Source organism: Vidua chalybeata, chromosome 2 (assembly GCF_026979565.1).
Source record: "Vidua chalybeata isolate OUT-0048 chromosome 2, bVidCha1 merged haplotype, whole genome shotgun sequence".
NCBI classification, from domain to species: Eukaryota; Metazoa; Chordata; class Aves; order Passeriformes; family Viduidae; genus Vidua; species Vidua chalybeata.
In genome coordinates, this window is record NC_071531.1 from 65606729 (window position 1) to 65629512 (window position 22784).

The 22784-nt window shown below is 42.9% G+C and overlaps 1 protein-coding gene across 1 annotated transcript; it reads right to left on the bottom strand.

Moving 5' to 3' along the window:
• Positions 1-82: 82 nt before the first annotated feature.
• TMEM45A (transmembrane protein 45A) lies at positions 83-19809 on the bottom strand. Its single transcript, XM_053935333.1, has 6 exons — positions 19560-19809; positions 6550-6759; positions 4464-4676; positions 3825-4009; positions 1574-1719; positions 83-346 (listed from the first exon to the last, which is right to left on the bottom strand). The coding sequence occupies exons 2-6, from the start codon at positions 6737-6739 to the stop codon at positions 253-255; spliced, it is 828 nt and encodes a 275-aa protein (XP_053791308.1). The 5' UTR covers positions 6740-6759; positions 19560-19809; the 3' UTR covers positions 83-252.
• Positions 19810-22784: the final 2975 nt, after the last annotated feature.

Below are 22784 nucleotides of genomic sequence, written 5' to 3' on the forward strand. Positions count from 1 at the left end.
AAACAAACAAACAAACAAACAAACAAAAAAACACCAAAAAAAAAACCAAAAAAAAACAAAAAAAAAAAACAAAAAAAAAAAAACCAAAAAAAAAACAAAAAAAGAAACCTGTGTAGATGTAGACATCATAGAGGATTGATATTTGCAAAGCAAGTTATAGTAAAGAATGAATAAGATGGCAAAAAAATGTAGAAATGAGGTATCAATTAGCCTAATGGTTGGAGTGGGCAAACTGGTCAAGCCATACTTATTCTAAATTTCTTCTTCTGACTCATGATCCCGTTCAGATGTTTTCAGTAAACCCATTTCCATGGGCTGGGACTGCTTAACCTTCGAACGGACTGCCCTGGAAAGAACAACAAAAAAGTTGTCAATGGTAACTCAAAGGCTCATCTGACCATTTTTTACATGGTAAAATCCTGTTTAACTCTTGTGTTAACTCATCAGTGAGTTAGGATGACTCATTCTGTGATTCTGTGATTAGGAAGTGCTGCCTTTACTGATACATCCTGACTGTACAGCTTGTAAGCACTTGTTCCTATGGACATATCCCAGAGCACTTCAAAGAAGCCTCAGTGAACCTTCCAGAAGGTTCAGTGTTGTGCAGGCACTCTGTTCACTTGGGAAGGGACCATAAAGCTGTGAGAAAGAGAGTCTGCCCAAACTACCCTCAGAGTGGAACTCTGCTCCTCTGTGGCCTCATCTGATGCTGCAGCAGCCACTGGTCCCAGCATTAGAAGGGACGTGACACTGCTGCCACTTCCTCAAGAGCTTCCCCTCTTTATACAGCAAACCAGTTACTCAGCCTTGAGTGCTGGTGCCTTTCAGACTGAGATGCAAAAAGAACTGGCACCTCAGTGCAAATCAAGACTGGAAGAACTATGTATTTAACATTATTAAATAGTGCTATTAGGATGGTAGGGATAAAGCAAAGGGTGAGAAGCATGTTTAGCACACTGCAGGAAAAGGCTTGGTAAGGTCCTGTGGACAGAAGGTGATCACATTCTGTGATCTGATGGCAGAGGCATTTTTACAGCCAAATTAACACTGAAGTTGGAATTTTGTCAGAATTAGCACTGGGCAGTAAGGAAAAGGGCTAACTTTAGACATTAGGGAGTGAAAATGACTAGTGAAAAAGAAATCAGGTTTGATTACGGGAAATTTCTAGCAAGGAATTCTGTGCAATAATCTTCACAGTAAAGTCATGATGCGTGCTCTCTAAGCCACTTAAAATTAGCAGAAATGAGCAGTGGGCAACAAGATTCTACAGGTAAAAAAATCTCCTACTTCTGACTTTATAAGCACTTAAAAATGTGGAAGACTATTGGCACTCATTTTATGTGAGAAGTATTATGCTGTGCTATCAGAGCTGCATTTATGGATGTGTTTTTTCTTCTTTCTACGGAAGCAATGTCATGTGCTTTTCATTGATTACTAATAACTATTTTTATTTTACCTTGCAAGACAATTACTTACTTCATAGAAACTTTTGTCAGTGAAACTTTTCTAAAATAAACCTCCCACTAGAATACACAAACAAGTCACCAAAGTTTTAGTGCTTCAAGTAACTTACCAGCTGACAATTGTGTAATTCACTGCAAGTATAAGAAAAGCAAAAGCAAAATGCCAGCAATAGCACATGGTCAGGAACATCATGTTAGTGTGATCCGTCTGATTCCACTCTGGGCTTCCATTTGGAGGATAAAGCACAAAGCCAATCTGTAGTAAAATAAAAAAGATTTAGTACATGTCATTTGATGAGCATCCTGTGCCATATCCTGGTTTTTGCTAGCCATCACAAGGCAGACATTTAATTTGCTTGTGGTGTTGCTTATTTCTGTGTTTACTATTAAAAACAATTTTGCAGTCAATCTCAGGTGTGATGGATCACTTTAAACAGCTCTGTGCAGAAATGCCTTTGAAGATAAAGTGCCAGTCCCAGAGACCCACTGCTCTTGCCCAGAAAATTAAGGAGCCTGCCCAACAGCCCAGCCCTGCAACAATCACAATTATGCACTGTAAGGAAAGGGGCTGGTGCTCAGCCCTGTGTGCTCTGAACTGAAATCACCTCATGGATCAGAAAACCTGCCTGGCCATTTGCACTGCCTCCCTTCTTCCCAGTAGTGTCTGGGAATGGATTACATGGCTGGGAAAATGAATGATCAATGAACAAATAAAGGGGAGCCACAATTCTATTTCTGCTGGGCCATCCAAGGGAAGGGTCAGAAATGGCATAAAAATGGAGCTTCCCCATGCAAGACTGTAAGTTCATGTGAAATACATAGCTGATTTGTTTTTTCAGAACTGGAAAGATCAAATTCATATTTGTGCATAAAATGGAAAAACAGTTAATTCTGTGGCTATGCAGGGTTTGCATGACAAACACCAACCCTCAGCTTAGTACTGCTTAATATTATTCAAAGTCATCACTCAGCAGTTTAGCTGAGAATTTAGAAACTGGGAAGAAGAGAGGAAGAAGGAGGGGAGTCAATTTTGCATTTCCATGCAGAGAATTCAATGAATAGGGTTTTGATGATGCAGAAAGAAAGTCCCTTTACCTTTTACAAATTTCCTGTGCTGCAGCCAGTGTGTGGTTTTCATTCACACAGATGGTTGAAGTCTGATGCGGGTGTGAAAAAAGCCACACTTAAATTTCTTCTATTTTTAGTACTTCAGTTTTTACTTTGAAACAAAACCCACATTGTCTCTAGAGCTAAAGAAATAATCTGTTCTAAAATTAGACTAGGCAGAAAACAATGAATAAATGGTTGCATCTATTCCTCCTATGTAAAGCTTCTTAAATCACCAGCTGGAAGTTTGCAAACAAGAAAATAAAACAAGAAAATAAACCAGCAAGTGCTGCAGCATCACATTCTTGACTTCACTTATAGAAAAATACAGCCAGTTCTGAGGTCTGTCTTCATGCCAGAGCAAGCATTTAAATATTTGATTTGGTGCTGAGTGTCCAGTTCTCCTAAGAAACAGCAAACATTTTTATTCATCGTGCCTGGCCAGCAAAGAAAAAAGGGAAGCCAGTCTAGACATGCCGGAAAGAAAAATCATTGGAGTGACCTCAATTCCCCACTATAAGATGAAACACACATCAGCACCAGTGCTCCTATTTCTGTTACAAACTCCCAGCAGCTCCTGAAATCTCTCTCTTGTTCTGACAGCAGAGAAAGAGTCGCTGTCAAATATCTGTTACTGGATAAACTCGCAAGTAAGTGAGGGTATGGAAGCTACCTTTTGAGGAGTCATTTCAAGAGCCATACCCCTGAAATATCAAAGTTTTGGCTGTTCTTTTTTTCTGCTCAGCTCCCAGAGCACTAGAAAAGCAGGAGGCTTTACATCAACCTGTCTCCTAATGAGAATCTATAACTTTTGAACTTGGCAATGTCAATGAGGCCTTTGCCTCACCTGTCTAGTACTACACTGGGTGTCTACTCTCTTTATAAAGAATATATATTTTCATGTTCTAAAATCAATACCACTTGGCTGGCAAATTTGGAACAGGATGTTACAGGGATCAGAGAGCTCTGTAATATGGAGAAATCAAGAAAAACACTTTAGCTTCTTTATTGACTCATATAAAAGGCACTTGAAGTAAAACAGTTGCTGCTTCTTCTTCTGTAAAATGACTATGAGAAATACTTTTATCTCTTAAAAGAAACTATTTTTTCTGTATCTCTTTAAAGGAATTTATTTTCTGTAAGTCTTTTGAGGTCTGTGTTTAAAAGGCATATATATAACCTGTGAAAAATCTGCAAAGGGTTAATGAGTAATTTTGGTGAGGAAGAAATTACAAAGGCAGAAAAGTGACCTACCTGCCAGAACCAGCTGCCTTGTAATATGCAGAGGCTTGTACGGAGCATCTCTAGCACAATACTGCCACGGAAAAAAACTTCCAAAAATATGCAGGCAGCAGCTCCAAAGATAGCAAATAGCAGTAACTGATGAACATGAACATCCAGCATGGCTCTCCCATGAAGATGGTAGCAGAAGAGAAAACCTGGAATAAATTGTGATCAATTTCAGATAATTTCTTCCCTTGCAATTTCCCTACATCTGCTTTTAGAAAATGTTTCTGGCATTTCTCTTTATGTCGGTATCATCCTCCCTCACACTGGCTTTAGCTAACCAGTTGTGTACCATGTCAGTACCTACATCAAACACATGCCTGAGCTACTGAGCACTTGCCCCAAACAGGCCTTTGCTGCTATTTTCATAACATTTGCTGTCAGAGCAGGTAGGAAAGCTAAGATACACCTCTGCAATGTGCGATCATGACCTGGGCAGTGCAAGGAGGGCCAAGACTGATCTTTTTGTGATCTCTTTGAAGTGTCAGGGAGTGAAATGCCCAGCTCCCAGAGGGTCATTCTGAGGCTGATTTGAGATTCTGAGACCAATGATCAATACCCATCCACAAGATTCATGCACATCCCCGCAGGGAGAGGCAAACTGACCTTCAATGAAGACTGCTAAGGAAAGCATCATCCTGTCCATGGCTGCTGGCAGTGCATTGGTCCCGTGAGCCACGATGTCCACCAGCCCCGAAATGCCATAGAAGAGGTACATGGTGGCATGCTGCCAGTTCATCAAGTGATCCCAGTGCTTCTTCTCGTAGTTGTACAGCTTCAGATGAGGTCCATCAGGAACAAACTGCTCAGCCACCATCCCTGTGCAGGAAACAAGAAGAAAAATCATTTGTTCTGGTACTTAAGGTATAAACTGATGACAAATCTTTACACAAACAATAGAGGCAGCAATACATCCCCAAGCAGCGTAATGTTAATAAGTTTGAGGTTTTAGCATCACGTAATCTGGAGAGTGGAGAGCCAGGGGAAATCAGGCTTCAGCTCCACTCCAGGTGGAACTATTTGCATCTTGCAGTTTCGAGCAGTGAAAATGAAAACAGCCATTCTGTGTTGCTTTTTCTTCTTTTAAACAATTGCTATTGTAGTAGTCCTCTGACCATGTTTTCCAGCTGCCTTTTCCAATGGTTCAAACATGAGCATAACACACACTAAAGTCTCCAAAAGAAAGATTTACCATTTCAGTACCCTGCCACATGCAGGATGACAGAGTTCAGACTCATAATTCAAAGGGGATTTTTTCTCTAAAGCTATAAAAGGAAACCATTCCACTGTGCAGAGTTATTAAAAGTCCCATGGGAATGTACATGGAGTTAGTATATGTACACTGCTCCACTCTCTCCCTTACCTTGGCCCCTCAGTGTCTTGCTAACTAGCTGAAGTACTCCAGCAAGGGAAAATTGCTTTTAAATTCTTTATATGATCAATGAAGTCTGGGGAGAGTTTAAAAGTTGTTCTGCTTTTAAAACATTAAAGCTGATTATATTGTTTATAAAGCATAGGCCAGCATCCTGCTGTATAAGTACATATGCTGTACTGCAAATGCAGTGTTGTTCCACCTTTATTTCCAGTTTTCCTAACATGGAAACAGCAGGTTTTACTCTTGTTGCCTTTACTGTCTGTCTTAGCCAAGTGGTTTTTCCATACTTTCAATTTGAATCGGAATTTCCATATGTTAAAATAATAGCTTGTGGTTTCAAAGTGAATATAAAAACAGTACATTGATGTTTTAGCTGCCAAACTACCTCTAGCCAGAGACTGGGAGATTTGTAAGAAAGATGTCCACAGTCACGCCTCAAAATGAATGCTATTATTTAGATTTTAATCATTTTTTAATGATAAAACTTAGACACAACATCCCTTCGGTGCTGATGTATCTTAACAGAGAGGAAGGAAAAGCAAGAACAAGACTTTGTCACAGCCTGCACCTTGATTAGAAATGAGTCAACTCTGGGCATCTAAAGAAGAGCAGACAAATAGAATCTAGAAGTGCAAAAAAGCTTAAAATTTAGAGATTTTTCAACTTGAGCCGCAGGTGCTGAGCTCCTCAGATCCCTTGTTATTTAGTTTAGATATCCTCTAAAGCCAAATCACTATGACACAACCTGCCAGGATGTAAACAAGAACTAAACACTTCCAGTTAGCTACACAGTTCCCAAAAGCACCCCAGTGGGTTTGTACCAGGCCTGGACACAACAGAAGGACAAACAGCTCCCCCACACCCCATCACAACAGTCCTGCAGCAATAAGATCTGGAGCTCAGTCTCTTTGTGTGAATATTTTCACTTTTGACTGAGATTAATAAAAATTCATCTGCATCATTTACATATTTTACCAATAAATCAGTGGAGGCTTCCAACATCTGAGATGGTTGAATTCAAAAGAGAATCACAGTCTGATGCTCCCAGTGTGCACATGAGAGCCCCTTGCCTAACAGTGAGATGTGGTCAGGAGCAGTCAAGAGTGGTCAGGAGACCTCATGAAAGCTCCAGAAGAGCACTATGGATGGAAACCATGTTATGGCCACAGCTGTTTAATTAACAGCAGCAGCCCTACCACTACTCAGTGGTTAAAGGGCAAAAGAGCAGAACAATAAGGAGATTCATTTTATCAGAGAACAAAATTTAAAGCAAAAAGTGTCAGAAGGTACAGCCTGCCCTTAGTCCACCTCACTTACCAGTGAGGGCAAAGACAGCTTTGATGATGCCCTCAACAAACTCCAGGCGCTGGAATCCTGCCCTGGAACCAAGGTAGCAAGCGTTCTTGTTTTTCCGACAGGCGTACTTTAGTGGGTACTTCACTGACCACCACAAGCCAAAAAGAAGGAAAAAGCTTCCAGGGAGGGCATGCCCTTTGAAATTACCCATGGTTTTCTGCTAGGCAATACCTGAGGGAGAAACAAACAGAGACTGATTATGGGAATAGCAGGAGAATTCTATGGGTTATAATTTTAAAGTATATCCTTGCATAGATCAAATGGGTGTCACTGAATTGAGTATTCACAGTTAATTTAAAAATAAGTTTGGGCACTTATCTTCCCAGCCAGTCTCCCCTGTTTCATAGTTTTGCAGAAGCAGCAGAGCAGCTGACTTGAAATGCAGAGCTGTCAGTCAGCAGGGTAGGAGAAGGAAAAGCCATAGCACACTATGTCTTGCTGTAGAAGTTGTGCCAGCAAATGAGAGAACCTGAATGCTCACTATTTGGTGAGAGAGAGAGTTTTATAGACAGAGTTTTATATTTTTTTCCTTTATGAAAGAAAACCAAGTCAATACCTGACTGAAGGAAAAATGAATTGCATACCCATCAAATGGGTAAACATTCACTAGTAAATTGTATTTTTTATTTCAATCCAGATATCTTGTTATGATTTGCAAACATGAAGTAATTTTCATTATTTTATGGGTGAATTATGTACCCACGACTAGATATATATTATCAAGTACATCAAGTGCACTGTGTGACAAGGTTATTACTTGGTCAGGATTATACAGTCATTTAAAAACAGTGCCATTCATAATCCTAGTAATTCTGGTCATCATCCCAACATTTGGTATAGTTGAGCCAGTGGCTTCTTCATTAAAATGATGGTTCTAACATTAAATTGCAATTTTTCTTTAAGATACTATAAATTGAGTTATTGTGCCCCATGTTCCAAAGGCATACTGAGTCTCTGCACAGGCAGCAATCAAGAATAACCACTTTAGAAGGATTGGCAGTCTGTACTTTCTTGTTACTTATTATTGTTGCTGACTTAAAAGTTCAATTGCCATACTTTACTGGAACTATCTGGCTATGAATGGAACATGGAAGCTCTGGTATATTTTTCTTTTCCATGAGTATATCCTATGGTCAGCTCTGCATAAGAAGTTTTAAACTGCAGCTTCTGGGCCATGGAGTACTTGCAGCTGGTTCACGTTAAGGCTGTCTAGTCATGTATTGTGAGCCCTCTCCTATTTCTGGAGGCTAAACTCCACTGAAAGCTTTACCTTTTTTTTTTTTTTTTTTTTTTTTTTTTTAAGAAGAGAAACTTCTCCACATGCACAGGTCCTGGAGTTCTCCTAAGACTATCCCAACTGCATGAAGAGAGGTGAGCTCTATAATCACAAAGGAGAAGAAAAGAAAATACGACTGTTCATGAATAGCATGAGTCTGGCCTGATTTAAACAGGATGAAGAGGGTCCTGCAGCCCCTGCCTGTCCCCTCATCTTCCAGAGCTGATCTCTCCCACTGTAAGGGCTGCTGAGTGGGAGAGGTGAGCTTTAAAAGCTTTCCCTGGATAATACCCTGCTTACCTAATTTCTAGGGAAGCACTGGGGAAGTACAAGAGCAGAGAAATGTGATGCTGGTTGCCCAAGCAAGCCCATTTCTGGATGTGTCCCTGCAGGTGTTGCAGGGTCTGGCATCTGCATGTGGAAGCTGGGAAGGAGAGCGTGTGGAGATGGGTGCATCGAGCTCAGGGAAGCAGCACCTGCCAGTCATGGGGCAGCCAAAGCGGGCACGAGGGACATGTTTATGAACAAAACATAAAGGACTCCCACTTGGGATTTCTGCTGTGTGGGGAAGGCCTCCTGCAGCTGAAGGTCCAAGAGCTGGGAGAGCCTTTGTCTGCCTCCTCTGCCTCCCCCATCACCCTTAAAAGTTCCGCTGAGTTGATGCCTGTGTGTTTTATTTGCAGGTGGGGAAAGCATGGCTCACTCTGCAGCAGCCCACAGCACAATGGGGCTCTCACTGGTGAGGTTTGGGGAGCTCAGCCCCATAGGTGGGACCCAGCCCCTGCTACCTCAGCCAAGAGATTCTTTCTTCATTTTGGGACACCTTAGTTCAAAGAGTCTGACCTGCCTGTACATCCCTGCCAGTACTCCCTGCACCAGTGTTTGCCTCAATAAAGGGCAGTACTAACAGCTTTAGACAGTCGTATAAACTTTGCTTTAACCTTTAAAATACTTCTTTTGCTTTTCCAACCTTAATTTCTGAGGGTTTTTAAACATGCTGGCCTGGAAGGCATTGCTGTCTTTTCAGACACATTGGTCTTTTCCCCTCTTTGACTAAAAGAAAGAGGGGAAGAGAGGGGAGTGGCTTTTCCTCACCATGTCTGATCTCACTGAACACCGTTCATTGGAAAGACTTTATTCAATATTCATTACTATTCACCACAGGTACAAAGCAGTTCAAAAGGAACAATTTACCCTGTACTGCACATCAAAGCAAAACAATGGATTAGAAAGGTAAATGAAACCTCTGAATAACCCTCCCTTAGGAGAGTACAACTGCAGTAGGAGTGAAATGAAGAATTGTGTTGATGTCATTTGTAGTGCACAGTATACAAAACTTCAAAAGTAATTCTTAATCTGTAAATTCACACCTGGGTTACCTAGATCTTTAAACACTGGAGGATTTTTCTGCACTAATCTGGGCAAACCATCAAGAAACTTTGTTTTGAACTATTTTTTGCCTTTCAACACAAGCAAAAAGAAGAAAAGACTGATACAACAGCTGATGCTCAGATACAATATAAACAAAATAGAACAATAAATTTTTTTTTTTTTACTAAAAGAAATACAATCACATATTATTAGCTTTAGAGAGTGTAAACTTCAGATTGACTTCATCCAAAAGTGTTAGGGATTATTTGTAGGATTTCTCTGGAAAGACACATCAGTTCTGCTGGCCAGCTGTGTGGCAGACCTTTGGAATGCTGCAACTCAACACAGCTGGTTTCAGAAAGGAGTTATACAACTTACCCTTTAAAGTTTTTGTGAACTTAAAAACATAATGACAGAGCTTGCCTTAAACTGATTCAATTTCCCAATTCATGAGTTTTTTCTTTTCAGGCCTGAGAGTACCTTTTGGTGAGTCTAGAAGTTTCCTGCCAACACCCACAGTTTTGATGTGACTGAAAAGTTTGTCTGCAAATAAACTGGGGAATATTGCACAATTGGGGGCTTAGTATGAAACTGATGATATGGTGAGGCTAAGCACAGACTCCTCAGTAAGAAAGTCATTGTGGGGTCAGGAGATGGATGTGGGAGGTCGAAGGCAGAGGTGTAATGGGAGGTGAAAGGAGAGGAGAACAATATGTCAGGCTACTGCCTTTCCATGTGGCACTTTGGCATCCCCCTGTGCAGCCTGGGACAAAACATCTCCTGCCAGCTCTTCTGCACAGCTTGAGAGCTGGGCAGTTTTGGTACAGCAGGTGCTATTTATTGGATAAAGATGGCATCAGCATGTTATGACAATACTTGATAAATTTGAGGGCTTATTTTTACAGAGCCTTAACAGTCTATATCTGCAATGTCAGACTGATGTTGCAGGATGTGCAAATCCAAGACCCTCTTTTTTACTCTCAGTGATTTCAGGCCAGGGTTGTTGGCAGAGCCACAGCCATGTTCTCAGCAGCAAATATTCCTTGCTGCCCACAGCCCTCCCTAGAGTTCATCATTAGATTGGATATGAGGAGAAATTTCTTCACTGAAAGAACTGTCAAGACACTACCCAGGGAAGTGGTGGGGTCATCATTCCTGGAGGTATTTAAAAGGTATGGAAATGTGGCTCCTGGGACATTGTTTAGTGGAGGACTTGGCAGTGCTGTGTTAACAGCTAGACTCAATAATCTGTAAGGTCTTTTCCTACCCAAAAAATTATGTGATTCTATGGTCTGCCAGAGGTGTAAGCAGAGTTGCCACACAGATGGGGGCCATGAGACCTGGCCACAAAACCACCCAGTCTCACCACATGCCACATACATTCCTTTAGCTGGTGACCTGCTTCACAACTTCAACTCTGTACAAATCCTTCTAACCCTGCCCCGCAAAGGCTGTGGTTCTGATGCCTACAAAAGGCACACAGACAGCTGGCATCACAGAATCACACAGAATCACAGAATCAATAGGTTGGAAGATACCTTCATGATCATTGAGTCCAACCCATGCCCTAATACCTCGACTAAACCATGTCACCGAGTGCCACATTCAACCTTTTTTTAAACCCATACAGGGATGGGGAGGGTTTCCACCACCTCCCCGGGTAGACCTTTCCAGTACTTTATCACTCTTCCTGTAAAAAACTTTTTCCCAATATCCAACCTAAACTTCTCTTGGTAGAGCTTAAGACTGTGTCCTCTGGTTCTATCAGTTGTTGCCTGGAGAAAGAGACCAACCCCACCTGACTAAAACCACCTTTCAGGAAGTTTCAGAGTGTGATAAGGTCACCCCTGAGTCTCCTTTTCTCCAGGCTAAACAACCCCAGCTCCCTCAGTCATTCCTCACAGGGCTTGTGTTCCAAGCCCCTCACCAGCCTTGTTGCCCTCCTCTGGATGTGCTCCAGCATCTCAACGTCCTTCCCAAACTGAGGGGCCCAGAACTGGACACAGCACTCAAGGTGTGGCCTCACCAGTGCCAAGTACAGGGGAAGAATGACCTCCCTGCTCCTGCTGGCCACACTATTCCTGATACAGGCCAGGATGCTGTTGACTTTCTTGTTGTCCCCATGGGTGACAGGGCTGGCTTTCCAGCACATGTACATCCTTGCCTATTGCAGATCGAATGGCTGCTGTCACCTGCTGTGTGCACTCCCAGAATTCCTGCAGGATCACTCACTCCTCATGTCTCCACCCTGAAGTTTCACCACTCAGGACCCTTCCACCACCATGGCAAGCAGCCATGGAGCCACAGAAGCCAGGACAACAGTAAATTTTGAGCTCTAGCAAAGCAAATTTTGGAGTGAAGATGAGGGAAGATCCCCCAGTGCCAACCAGCAGGGCTGCTGCCCTGAGGAGCATGCCCAGGAACTGGACAAAGCATTCATTCCAGCTCAGATCCAGGCTTTTCACACAAAGTGCCCCTTGAAATGCTGGCTCTCAGGAGAGTGTGGAGCACACCAGCACAGGACGCAGCCCACACCTGCTGTCAGGGTTCCAGGACAGCCATAGGTTTCAACTACCTCAGTGAGACTCAGCCAAGGACCCCCATCCTGTCACCCCTGCTCAGAGGTCTATGGTCCTGGTGGAACTGGAGAGAAAGGTAATTAGGCATAATTATGGCAATAAACTCAATTGTTGAGGTACTTTATAAGTTTTAAGTACCAGTCAATGTTTCTGCAGATGATTGGAATGAAGAACAAGAATCATTTACAGCTACCTGTGAATGTGAGATGTTTTTTTTTTTTTATGTGAGAATTCCAAGCATAGTTTTTCTCTTGCAATAACTACAGAAAGCACTGCATGATTAAGGTTTTCCCAGCAATTAGAAAGCTGCATGGTATTACACAAGTGTTTTACATCCACACTTTGCCAAACCAATATAGGCTGTTCATGGTTGCCAACAAATTCCCCATGTAGCCATAAGGCTTTGTGTGCTTGGGTTGTTCATCCCTCTGTTCAGGCTGCATCTTACTCCTTGGGGTCAGAAGGGAACATGGGATTCCACTGAAAAAGGAGGCTTCCAGGTGAGCACTCAAGAAAAGGTGTGTGGTTTTGTGGCTATTAAGAGCTGCCTTTTTAGCCTGAAAATTTTCTCACAACATCAGAAGCATGAAAGGCAGGCAGGAAATAGACTCAGATGGTTGATTTAAATATCTTCCGATTTTTTTTGGGAGAGATGTTTCATAACATTTATCAGTTTGATTTCTGATCTCCATTTTCAGGGGGCAAGACTTGCAAGTGCTGTGGAGAAACCCTACATGCCACCTGGTTACTCAGAAGGCTTCTCAATTGCTTCTTAGGTTAGTTTCCCTTTTATCCCCTTTCCCTTTAAAGGACACTCAGAGGTTTAGGCAGTGCAACCTACCTGGGACAGGGACATGAGCAGTAGCTGAGCCAGAGCCTGCCCTGCAGCAGGCAGCTTCCCCTCCCTGCACATTCTCCTGCCACAGCAGTATGCTCTGCAATTTCCTGTGTTTGTCAAGCCCTGAGGGATGCTACAGAGGACTGTCGACCAGAAATGTGGATTTCTTTTCCAGAAATGACACAACTTATAAAGCCACAAACTCACTCTGCTGCAATGCTTCCCTTTCTGCTACACAACCATATGGCAACAAAGGTTAAGCCCAAAGATTAAACATCACCAATTTTTTCTTCCATATGCTAGATAGAAAATAGTGATGTAGAGTTTATAATATTCGATGGGAAATGTTTATTTATCCATAACAGCTGCAGGAATGGATTGTGATATCGGTGAGAATGATGTACCCAGATAAGAGGAGGAAATAACAATTGTAGACATTTTCTAATCGGTGCACAAGCTGTGATCATACAGCTTTTACAAAAAAAATGGAAAGCAGCAAAGCTGAAATGCATGTAAGACAAAGAAAATCACAGACAACTGATTCAGTAGCAAAATTTCTTACTCACAGCTAAAGATCTATTCACGAGGCAAGTGCCTTTTTTTCCTGCAGCCATTATGCTGTAAGCACCAGAGACAGCCAGGCTGATTGAAAAACTGTCTGCTCCAAGTACATTGTTCACTGAACGCAGTCCTGGTTTCATGTCATGACTGAAAGCCTTTCAGCAATTACAGCTCCATGTTCCCAGATGAATCATGCTCTGGTGTTAGGGAAATACTCAGCTGACACCAATAGCTGCTTTAGAATTAGACTGGGACTAAGTACTGTGGGTATGAATGAAAGCAGGACAAAGAATATTTGAAATGCTGAAAAGTGACAGGATAGCCTTGGTATTTTTCGCTTAGGGGTGTGGGAGATAAAGATTTTCAAGTAAAGAAAAAAAAAAAGAAATGCCATAAACATGCATCTCCAAAGTCTGTAGGAAAAGAATTCAAGCCTTGAGAGAATCTTCAAGCCTAAAAGACAGGGATGAAAACCAAAAATCCCAGAGGTAATGACCAGAAATCTATCTGCTGGCCCTAGAAAGGAGGGACTCTGTGACACAATCTTCCACAGTGATGAGTTTGGGCCCACAACTTGTACTGCTCTATTCTTTTTCAGTGCCTTGCATCTGTCAGAGACTCTTCCTTCCCAGATACATGTCAGCCCTCTGAGTGCTCCTCACTGTGTTTGTTATCTCTCATGACCCTCCATTTTCTGGCTCTTTCCCTGTTCTCTGTGCATCTGCTGACTATTTCTGCTCCCACAGATGAGCAGGCTATCTCCAGGGGTAATCCAGGGACAACAAGTGTTACATAACAATCTTACCATTGGCTCTTGATATCTGAGCAGCTGCTCATCTGGGGATATGAAATTTTTGGTCCTCAGGACTGCCAACTTGGAGCTTTTCTTAGAGCACCACAAGTTCAAAAAACTTACACACACAAAAGGAAACCTGGTAAGCGCATGGGACACATGAGCGTAATTTTTTCCTAGGAAAGAATCATAGTTCCTGTATTGGTCATAAACCCTGGTATTTCCTAGCACTGCCTGAAATAAAGGGTAAAATAGCACGGGTATGTCAGTAAACTGTTGCAGGTATAGCAGTGCTGGTCTCCAGTGGGACCAGGTTGGCTCTAGCCACCACAGCCACTTCTGTGCCCACTGTGGGGTGCCTCCTGTGGGGTGACCCTCCATCTGTCCCCATGCAGGGTAGCAGTTTCCTTCTCCACAGAGGGTCACAGCAGACTGCTGCCCTCCAGCTGAGGTGCTGCAGGGCTCCTCCCAGCATGGCAGTTTTTGACTGTGTGTGGCAGAGGCAGAGTGCTACCAGAGAGAGGGCATAAGGAGGGACATGCTGTGACATCCTGCTGCTGTGCTGTGGGAGCTCTTCACTAACATCTGAGACCATATCCCCTGTCCAGTCCACCCAGAGCTGGACTTAGCTGGAACTCTTAGTGCTTCCCTATTTTAACCCAAGTTGTACTGGCTAGTGAAAGTCCTCTATGCAGTCACTCTCCTTTTGAAGTCAATTCCTTTTATCATAAAATCACAAACTCATGAAATCACAGAATGGTTACTGCTGGAAGGGGGTTCTGCAGGTCATCTCGTCCAACCCCCCTGCTAAAACAAGTTTATCTAGAGCAGGTTGCCCAGGATTGCATACAGACATTTCTTGAATATCTCCAGTGAGGGAGAATCTACACCCTCTCTGGACAACCTGTTCCAGTGCTCAGCCACCTGCAAAGGAATGAAGATTTTCATCATGTTCAGGTGGAAGTTCCTGTGTTTCACTTTGTGCCCATTGTTCCTTGTCCTGTCACAGGGCACCACTGAAAAGATTCTGGCACCATCCTCTTGACAGCAGCCCTTAAGCCCTGTATGCATTGATGAGGTCCCCTCTCAGCTCCAGGCTAAACAGGCCCAGCTCCCTCTGCTCTTCCTCTGAAGAGAGATGCTCCAGTCTTCTAATCTTCCTTGTAGCCCTCTGCTGGACCCTTTTCAGTAATTCCTTGTCTTCCTTGAAATCAGGAGCCCAGAACTGGACACAGGACCCCAGACGGGGCCTCACCAGAACAGACTGATAGGGGAGGATTACCTATGATCTTTAAAACAGTCTGAGTCACTTCAATGAACAAGCTCTGCAGGACTCTAGTTATTCCTGGAATTCCATGGTCCAGCAGAGGTTACACTGCCACTAGGAAGATTGCTCCATGGCTTTGCCACAAAAAACAGTTCTGTAGGGTATAATCCCTGGCTCCTCTTTGTCTTTCAAGTTATGTTCACTTATATGTTCTCTGCTTCCTAGGAGAGAAAAGGCTTCCTAGGCTAGGAAAATGTCAAGAGAGCAAAGTTTTATGTATCAACTGATGATTTAGAGATCAGAGCCCTGCTCTGGAGAGGAAATTAAATAAAATATGGATTAGTTTCTGTTGGCATCCTTTTTATAGACCTCCTCCTACAGCATCTTGACAGTACAGTTGGGGTTTCAGTGGAATGGTCTCATAAAACAGCAAACCTGACAGGACTACTAGATTATGGAAAATATTTCTAATAAATACTAATGACCACTTGGGCTGTGATCTTGCATTTGGCACTTACAAAGTTCTTTACACTCTTAGAAGTTACTGTAATTGTCATTTATATCTCCAAACACTTCTTGAAGGCAAGAAGACACAACCCAAAAAAGGGCAGAGTCTACTGAGAAAACTTAATGTTTGAGTGGTCTTCAATGAATATTTTCCACCATCAAAGAAGCCATACCTGAAAGAGAGCTCTGTGCTTAGAGGAGGACAGGTCACAGAATCACAGAATTAATTAGCTTGGAAAGCACCTGGATCATCGAATCCAGCCTTTGATCACCATCCTGTCAGCTTCACCACGGGGCACTGACTGGCATGGCCAGTCCCCTCCAGGGACAGTGACTCCACCACCTCCCTGCATCGTCCAATCCAATCACCCTTTCTTTATAGAAATAATTCCTAATGTCCAACTGAAACCTCTCCAGGCACAGCTTAAGACTATGCCCTTTCATCCTGTCCCTACTTGCTTGGGAGAAGAGGCAGACCCATGCTTAGCTACAACCTCCTTTCAGGTAGCTATAGAGGAGGTGTGAAGGCATGAAGGTGTGAAGTACAGGGCCTGCTGACCTCAAGATGAGTTATAATACTTTGGTTGCAAGGGTTTCTCCCTTACAATAACTACTGGTGACTGTGCAGAAAAGGCATTGGAATTTCTCTTCATCATGTACAGGACCAGATATTGGGGTGACTGAAGCCTTTGAATGAGAAACTGGATTACAAAGAAGACCCTGTTTTAAGGAATCACCAAACACTAACAAAATCTGGGAAGCAGAATTGTCATCTGTGCTGTGCGCATTAGTAAGCTTTCACCTTAAGGACAGTCTCGAGTGAACAAAAATGGGAAGGGAGCTCATATCAACAAATGTGAGGTCATTATAAAGTCCTTGATGGTTTTCATAGGAAGGACTTGTTTTTCTCACTGAAAAACTACAAAGAGACTCAGCTTCCTAATGTAATGCTCATAACAGCTCATACTTTAGCAACAAGAAGGTGACACTTGTAAGAGCTGAACTTCTCCTGTCCCCTGCAAGGGAGAAGGCTGGAAACATGGGACATGTGTCCAGAATATTGGCTTCTGCTGTGACACTGTGCTTCATTTTGCTGTCTTATCCCGTAGAGAGCCAGCCACTTGTTCATGAATCTCTGCTTTCTGAAGTGATTCCATTAAGCGTTCATAACTTTCTGATAGAGTTAGAGAATAGTTTGAGTTGGAAGGAACCTTTCTACCTGTATGGGCAACCAGTGCCAGTGTCTCACCATTTTCCTAAAAAAAAAAAATTATTTCTTTAATCTAAATAGACCCTCTTTTAGTTTAAAACCATTACCCCTTGGTCCATCCACAAGCTCTACTAAAAAGACTCTCCCCATCTTCAGCCACCCCATTTGTCTTTGCAGTACAGTTAGGTAGTGTGAGCCCTCATTGCAAACAAAGTGATTAAAAATAAATGTTTAAATTTTATGGATTTGAAGACTATAACTAATTCTATGAGTGCTTGGGGCTTACAGCATTCTGCTGTGATAAGAAAAAAATATATAAAAATTTTCTTATCAGTAATTTCCATAAAGCTGTGCAACAGAGCAGGTGGGGTTTGCACCTACAGCTTTGCCTTGACTAACCTGCCTTTGTACCTTGATGTTTTCTCTGCAGTCTGGTCTGTCAATCTCAGGCTAGCTGATAATACTGCTTCTCCAAGGGGAGCCACATGCACTGCCTCTACCAACTGTAGCCTGGGGAGAACACACTATCAACAGCAGAAAGCTGTGTGGATCAAAACCAAAAAGAGGAACACTAATGAATGAATGAGAGTGTTGGCAAGGCAGTCTGTAACATTGATGCTATCTGGGAGAAATGGCTGGCTGACTTTGCCCAGCTCGAAGAGACAAAATGCTTGAGAGGTGTAGCTCCATTTTACAGGACCACTTCATACTCATTACATTGGAATCAGTTTGTTCTAATACAACATTAGCAGAAATTGAAGAGGCCTCCATGATACAGCAACAGCAGCTTCAGTTCCTGCAACCCCTCCAACAACACAACAGAGGGAGCAGACCCAGCAAGATCCTCTTCCAAAACCACTGGCATTACAGATGCTACACAATTTGTCTTAGAAATGTCTCAAGTGCAAGGTGATTTGGAGCAAGAGTTTTAGGAGTGTTGCTCGGATAGCAATAAAGTGTTATAGCAGGCCCTGATTTAGGCATAAATTGATAAAAGGGACTTAAGTCTCCTTTTTACCTTCTGGAGCCAAAAGCAGTGCCAGGACCCTAGGTCTGGCTCATGCTGCATGATGGGATAGAACTGCCCCTGTAGAGAGTCACTCTACTGAAAACGAAGGTTATTTCAAAACCAATGTCAAATTATTTGTAATTCCTGGGTTTAGGAGCTTGTCTTGCTCGTAGCTTGGAAGAGGCAGTCAAAATTACTACTACTGCCAACTGCAAGTGAGCATGAGTCTGTTTGGTCACATGTGAAGAAAAGGAGCCAGTTGACAAGAGTTTCAAGACTAAGAAGTCTTGGTTCATGTACCTTTTCAAACTGGAAACAAGGAGCCCATTTTTGTACTGCTGCACTGGCCATCTGCAGCACTGACTCAAATGATCTTTACAGGCAGATTTGTATGCAAGAAGAGAGTAAACAGCAGTTTGCCTAAACACAGGCATAATTATTCCAGCCACTCCTCAAGGTTCATTTGCGTTTTCTTCTCCAGCAGTTATTTCTACCCACAGTCTCCACAACTGAAAGAAATCTGTTTGGTTTGCCCAGCTTCATTTGTAAAGAGAAAAATACAGAAAAAGCCACACAAGCAACCCTGAAAAGCAGCAAAAGACATCTGAGTAAACTTCTGAAAGGTAACCTCAGAGTCAATGATGAATTTGCATCTAAAATGGATATTGAAAACATTCATTTTGCAAAGTACTTGCAATTACTTGGAGTACAACTTGTGCCATAATTTAAAGAGTTCCACAGAAGCAGCAATATAAGGTGATGCAAACAAAGTTATACATAGTGGAGAAATCACAAGTCCTAAGTATGCAAATGCATGGTAATAATCAAACATTTGGTTTAAAAAGTAAAAAGCAGAAATACTTTGGTCTTATGTACTTCAGTTCCTAAACTCTTCAGAAAGCCCTTTATCAAAAAGATAATAATTTCTTTTATACCATGTCAAGTATTAAGTGTTATTAGGAGAGTAAAATATGATTTATTGATGGAAAAATTGAAACAAAATGGCACATATCCAGGGATGGAAAGTGTTTTTTCCGAGGGTTATTCTGTTTTGAAATAAAATAAAGAGGCTAAGATAATTTTAGGGTTTCTCTTATATAGTAGGAAGTCATGAAGTACATTTAAATTCTTTTAATTTTGCCTGGAAATTCAAGTTTGGATTTACACCTCCATTTGACAAATCCAAGAGGGAGGGAGAGGAAAAAATCACGTAGTAAACTTAGAACTAAGCCGAACACTTAATCTCCCCTTTGTTGAACGATCCAGAACCTCGGCTGCAAACCCCCTTGCACATGGGGCGGAACTCTCTGGACGCCTGCAAGGGCCACGCTCGCATTTCAACACCGGCAACCTTGGCGAAAGCGATTGCTGATTTAAATGTCCCGTCCGCGCTTTCCACCTCAGAAGTGCCCCCCGTGGAGCGAGCCGAGGCAAACATGGAGCAGTTGTCCTTCCACCCGGCAATATCGGACATCCCCCCACCCTGTCCCGCCGCCGCCCGTCCTGCCTTCACCCCGGCCCTTCCCGCAGCGGGGATCGGGGGCGCCGGGCTGCCCTTACCTGTGCCGCGCCCTCCCTCGCAGCCCCTTCTCCGCCTTCCTCCCCCTCCACCGGGGGTCTCGCTGCCGGTCCGGGCAGCGCTGGGGGCAGGACCCTCCAGCTGCGGCCCCCGGGAGATAAGCCGAGGCCGCTCCAGATGTTTGCGACGCGGCCGCCCAGATGTTCCCCTAGCGGCCCCGCGGGGGGCGGGTGTTCTCCTCCCCGCTTGGCCGGGAAGGACCCAGAGAAGAGCCAAAGGAAAGGGGCTCGGGGAAAGCGAGGCTTCAGCGGGATCCGACGCTGCCCGCCCCCTCTCCTGCCCCGCTTTCTCCAGGAAAAGCGGCCGGGAGCGGGCAGGGCGGGCGCGGGGCTGGCGGCCGGAGACAGCGGCTCGCAGTAGCCCGGCTGACGAGGAAAAATAGAAAAAGTAGAGAGTCTTTCAGACATACAAACCTTCCTTTAATCGCTGCATATAACAGAGGCCTTTTTTAATTTACACACACACACCAACAGCAGTGGTTTTCTCCACGAAAATGAGCACCCCGTGACTGTCATTCCTGTAATTTAGCAGGAATTTATGGTGCAGCCCTGAATCCAAAAGAAGAATGTCTAAAAATAAAATTTAAAGAACAAAACCATGGCTTTATTTGCACGTCATCCTGTAGTAAATCACATAAATGACATTACAGAATCATTCACAGTGTAACGAAGGGCATCTCACATTGCACCACCTCTGTTACAACTACCAACAGAGAACACCAGTGAAAGCCACAAATTTTTCATTGTGGAAAAATCCTCCTTTGAAGTATTTGCCAGGAAGTTGTGATAATCAGCTTTTGAAGCTCTGTTTAAACTATGCCAGAAGACTCCCTTGACCCTTTTCCATTCCTGTCAGCATCAAGATCTTGTGTTGCCAAATTCCCCTGTGGCTGTAGGAATAAACAAGCCGAGGTGCAACTCTCCCTACCAGTAAGTCACGACTTGGACTGAATTCTGAGACACCCCGCCTCAAGTCCCCTAATTTAAGATTTCTGCTTTTCATGATCCAGAAGCTTTTTTGTGGAAAATTGTGGAAGAAATCAACTCCATGTAAGGATTAAAACTTTTTCATGCTCACTTATCTTCTCAGGCAGCTGCATCCATGCCTGCTCTTTAGCACAAAGTGACACTTTCACTCTCAGATAAATAGTACCCCTCAGCATCTGGCAAGCAGATGCCTTTGCAGGTTGGATGATGTAATGAGTACAGAGAAAAGGGCAATATTTCCCAGAAGGACCACCTCTTTGTAAACAGTGCTTCAGAAATGCAGCCTCTAAGAAAGCTGCTTCCTGGTCTGAGTGACTTTTTCTGCTTTTTTTTTTTTCAGATTGCAGAATGCATTTTACATCACATTAATCCCTACTTAATGGATATCCTTCTCTTGCAGAAGAGTTTTCAGTTAGACTGAGCTAAATCAGTCAATAATAGTGATCATTGTAATTACCTCTTCTATTTACCACTGGTTTGATGCTTGTCTTGGCAGTGGAGCAACAGTCGCTTCTTGGGATTCCTCATTTCCATCCACACTTAAAATGACTTAAAAGTCATTCTAAGTGACAACCAATGTTTCCAATGTAAAAGACTCCAACTAGCATCCCCAGGGCCCTGCAGGGATCCTGCATTTTGCAAGTCAGTAACCACAGAGAGGTGCATGCATAAAATATTGTACAAAACTGTTGGAGACTATGGAAATAACAGAACATTTTTTGTGATGTTTTTACCTAAGGTAAACAAAAGGCCGACAGTGCTGCCACATTCAGTCAAGTTCAGACCTTCCTTCATTTTGACCTTACTCTTTTTGCCTTATTCCAAAGTTAGTTAGGAAATTAATTCAACACTCCTGTCACAAATTTAGGATCCATGCTTGACACACAGGCAGGCAATTGAACTCTTCTCTTACTGGAGGAATAGAGCATCCAAACAGAGCATTTGTTTGGTTGTTCTCTGCTGATATTGAGCATTGCATTGGAAGCAAGGAACTAAAATATTATTTCAAAGCAAAGCCTAAATGATGTGAGATGAATTTGCAAGTAGTGCTTTCCACAGGAGTTAGCTTAATGAAACATCACATGGTCAAATGCCTGTGGATCCAAGACCCACAGGTCTATTACATTGCATTTAGTATAGTGTCCAGTGCTTTCACTTCATCAGAGTTATCAAAAATACCAGGCATTAACATCAGCCATGAAGTCACACATCTATGCCTTGATGCAAATAATTCATGAGCACATTACAGACAAATTAGAGCTGTAGATGTTTTAGGATTATTGTAACATCTGCATTTTGGCCCAGAAGACAAGACAGTACCTAGGGGGAGGTGAGATGGCTTCAGCCTGGGCACTTGAGGGAACACTACTTTACAAATCCAGACTTGTTTCTGGGTGAAAACTGAAGTGAAATGTTGATCTACTTCCCTGAACACTTGGAGCCCAAGGTTTGTGTTTGCTGTTTGTAGGTATCTTTGTAGCATCACACATAATTTATAGCTGAGGGAGTGAAGGCCCTCCCACCATATAAGTTAAAAGCAGGTTCAGGACCATCTGATGAAGGTGAATAGCCATGAGTGTCTGGGACCTGGTGAGAGGTGTCCTGAGAGGACTGGCTGATGTTGTTGCCAAGCCACTTTCCTTCATATTTGAAAAGTCACAGTGGTCAGGCAAAGTCCCCAGTGATTGGAAAAAAAGGGAAACATTGCTCCCATTTTCAAAAAGGGGAGAAAGGAAGATATGAGGAATTCTTTACTCAGAATTCTTTACTGTGAGGGTGCTGAGGCACTGGCACAGGTTGCCCAGAGAAGTTGTGGATGCCCCATCCCTGATAGTGTTCAAAGCCAGGCTGGATGGGGCCCTGGTCTAGCAGAAGGTGTCCCTGCCCATGGCAGGGGGGTTGGAACTTGATTGTTTGTAAGGTTCCTTCCAACCCAAACCATTCTATGATTTTATGAAATGTACCATAGAAGTGTGGCTGATAAAATAACAGCTCTCTGGATAGAGTGCCCAGAAAGCTAAACAAATAATTCTGGCTTTCCAAAGTTCATGCAACAGTTGAATAAAGAGAAATACATGCACTTGCTATGACTTCAGAAAAAAACACAAACATTGACATTCTGGTTTTAATACAATTTGTAACACCAAAAGAAATAAAAAGTGAATTTGAATACAAAGACCCATGTTATTAAAGTCTATTCTTCGGAGTGCTATTAGGGAT

Bases quoted from the DNA above. Each gene is read 5' to 3' on its own strand.
- TMEM45A (XM_053935333.1), bottom strand. From the start codon at position 6,739: ATGGGTAATTTCAAAGGGCATGCCCTCCCTGGAAGCTTTTTCCTTCTT. The intron at 4,677-6,549 runs GTAAGTGAGGTG...TTTCCTGCACAG, and splicing joins AGCTGTCTTTGCCCTCACTG to GGATGGTGGCTGAGCAGTTT. The intron at 347-1,573 runs GTAAGTTACTTG...TGTTCTTTCCAG, and splicing joins AATTACACAATTGTCAGCTG to GGCAGTCCGTTCGAAGGTTA.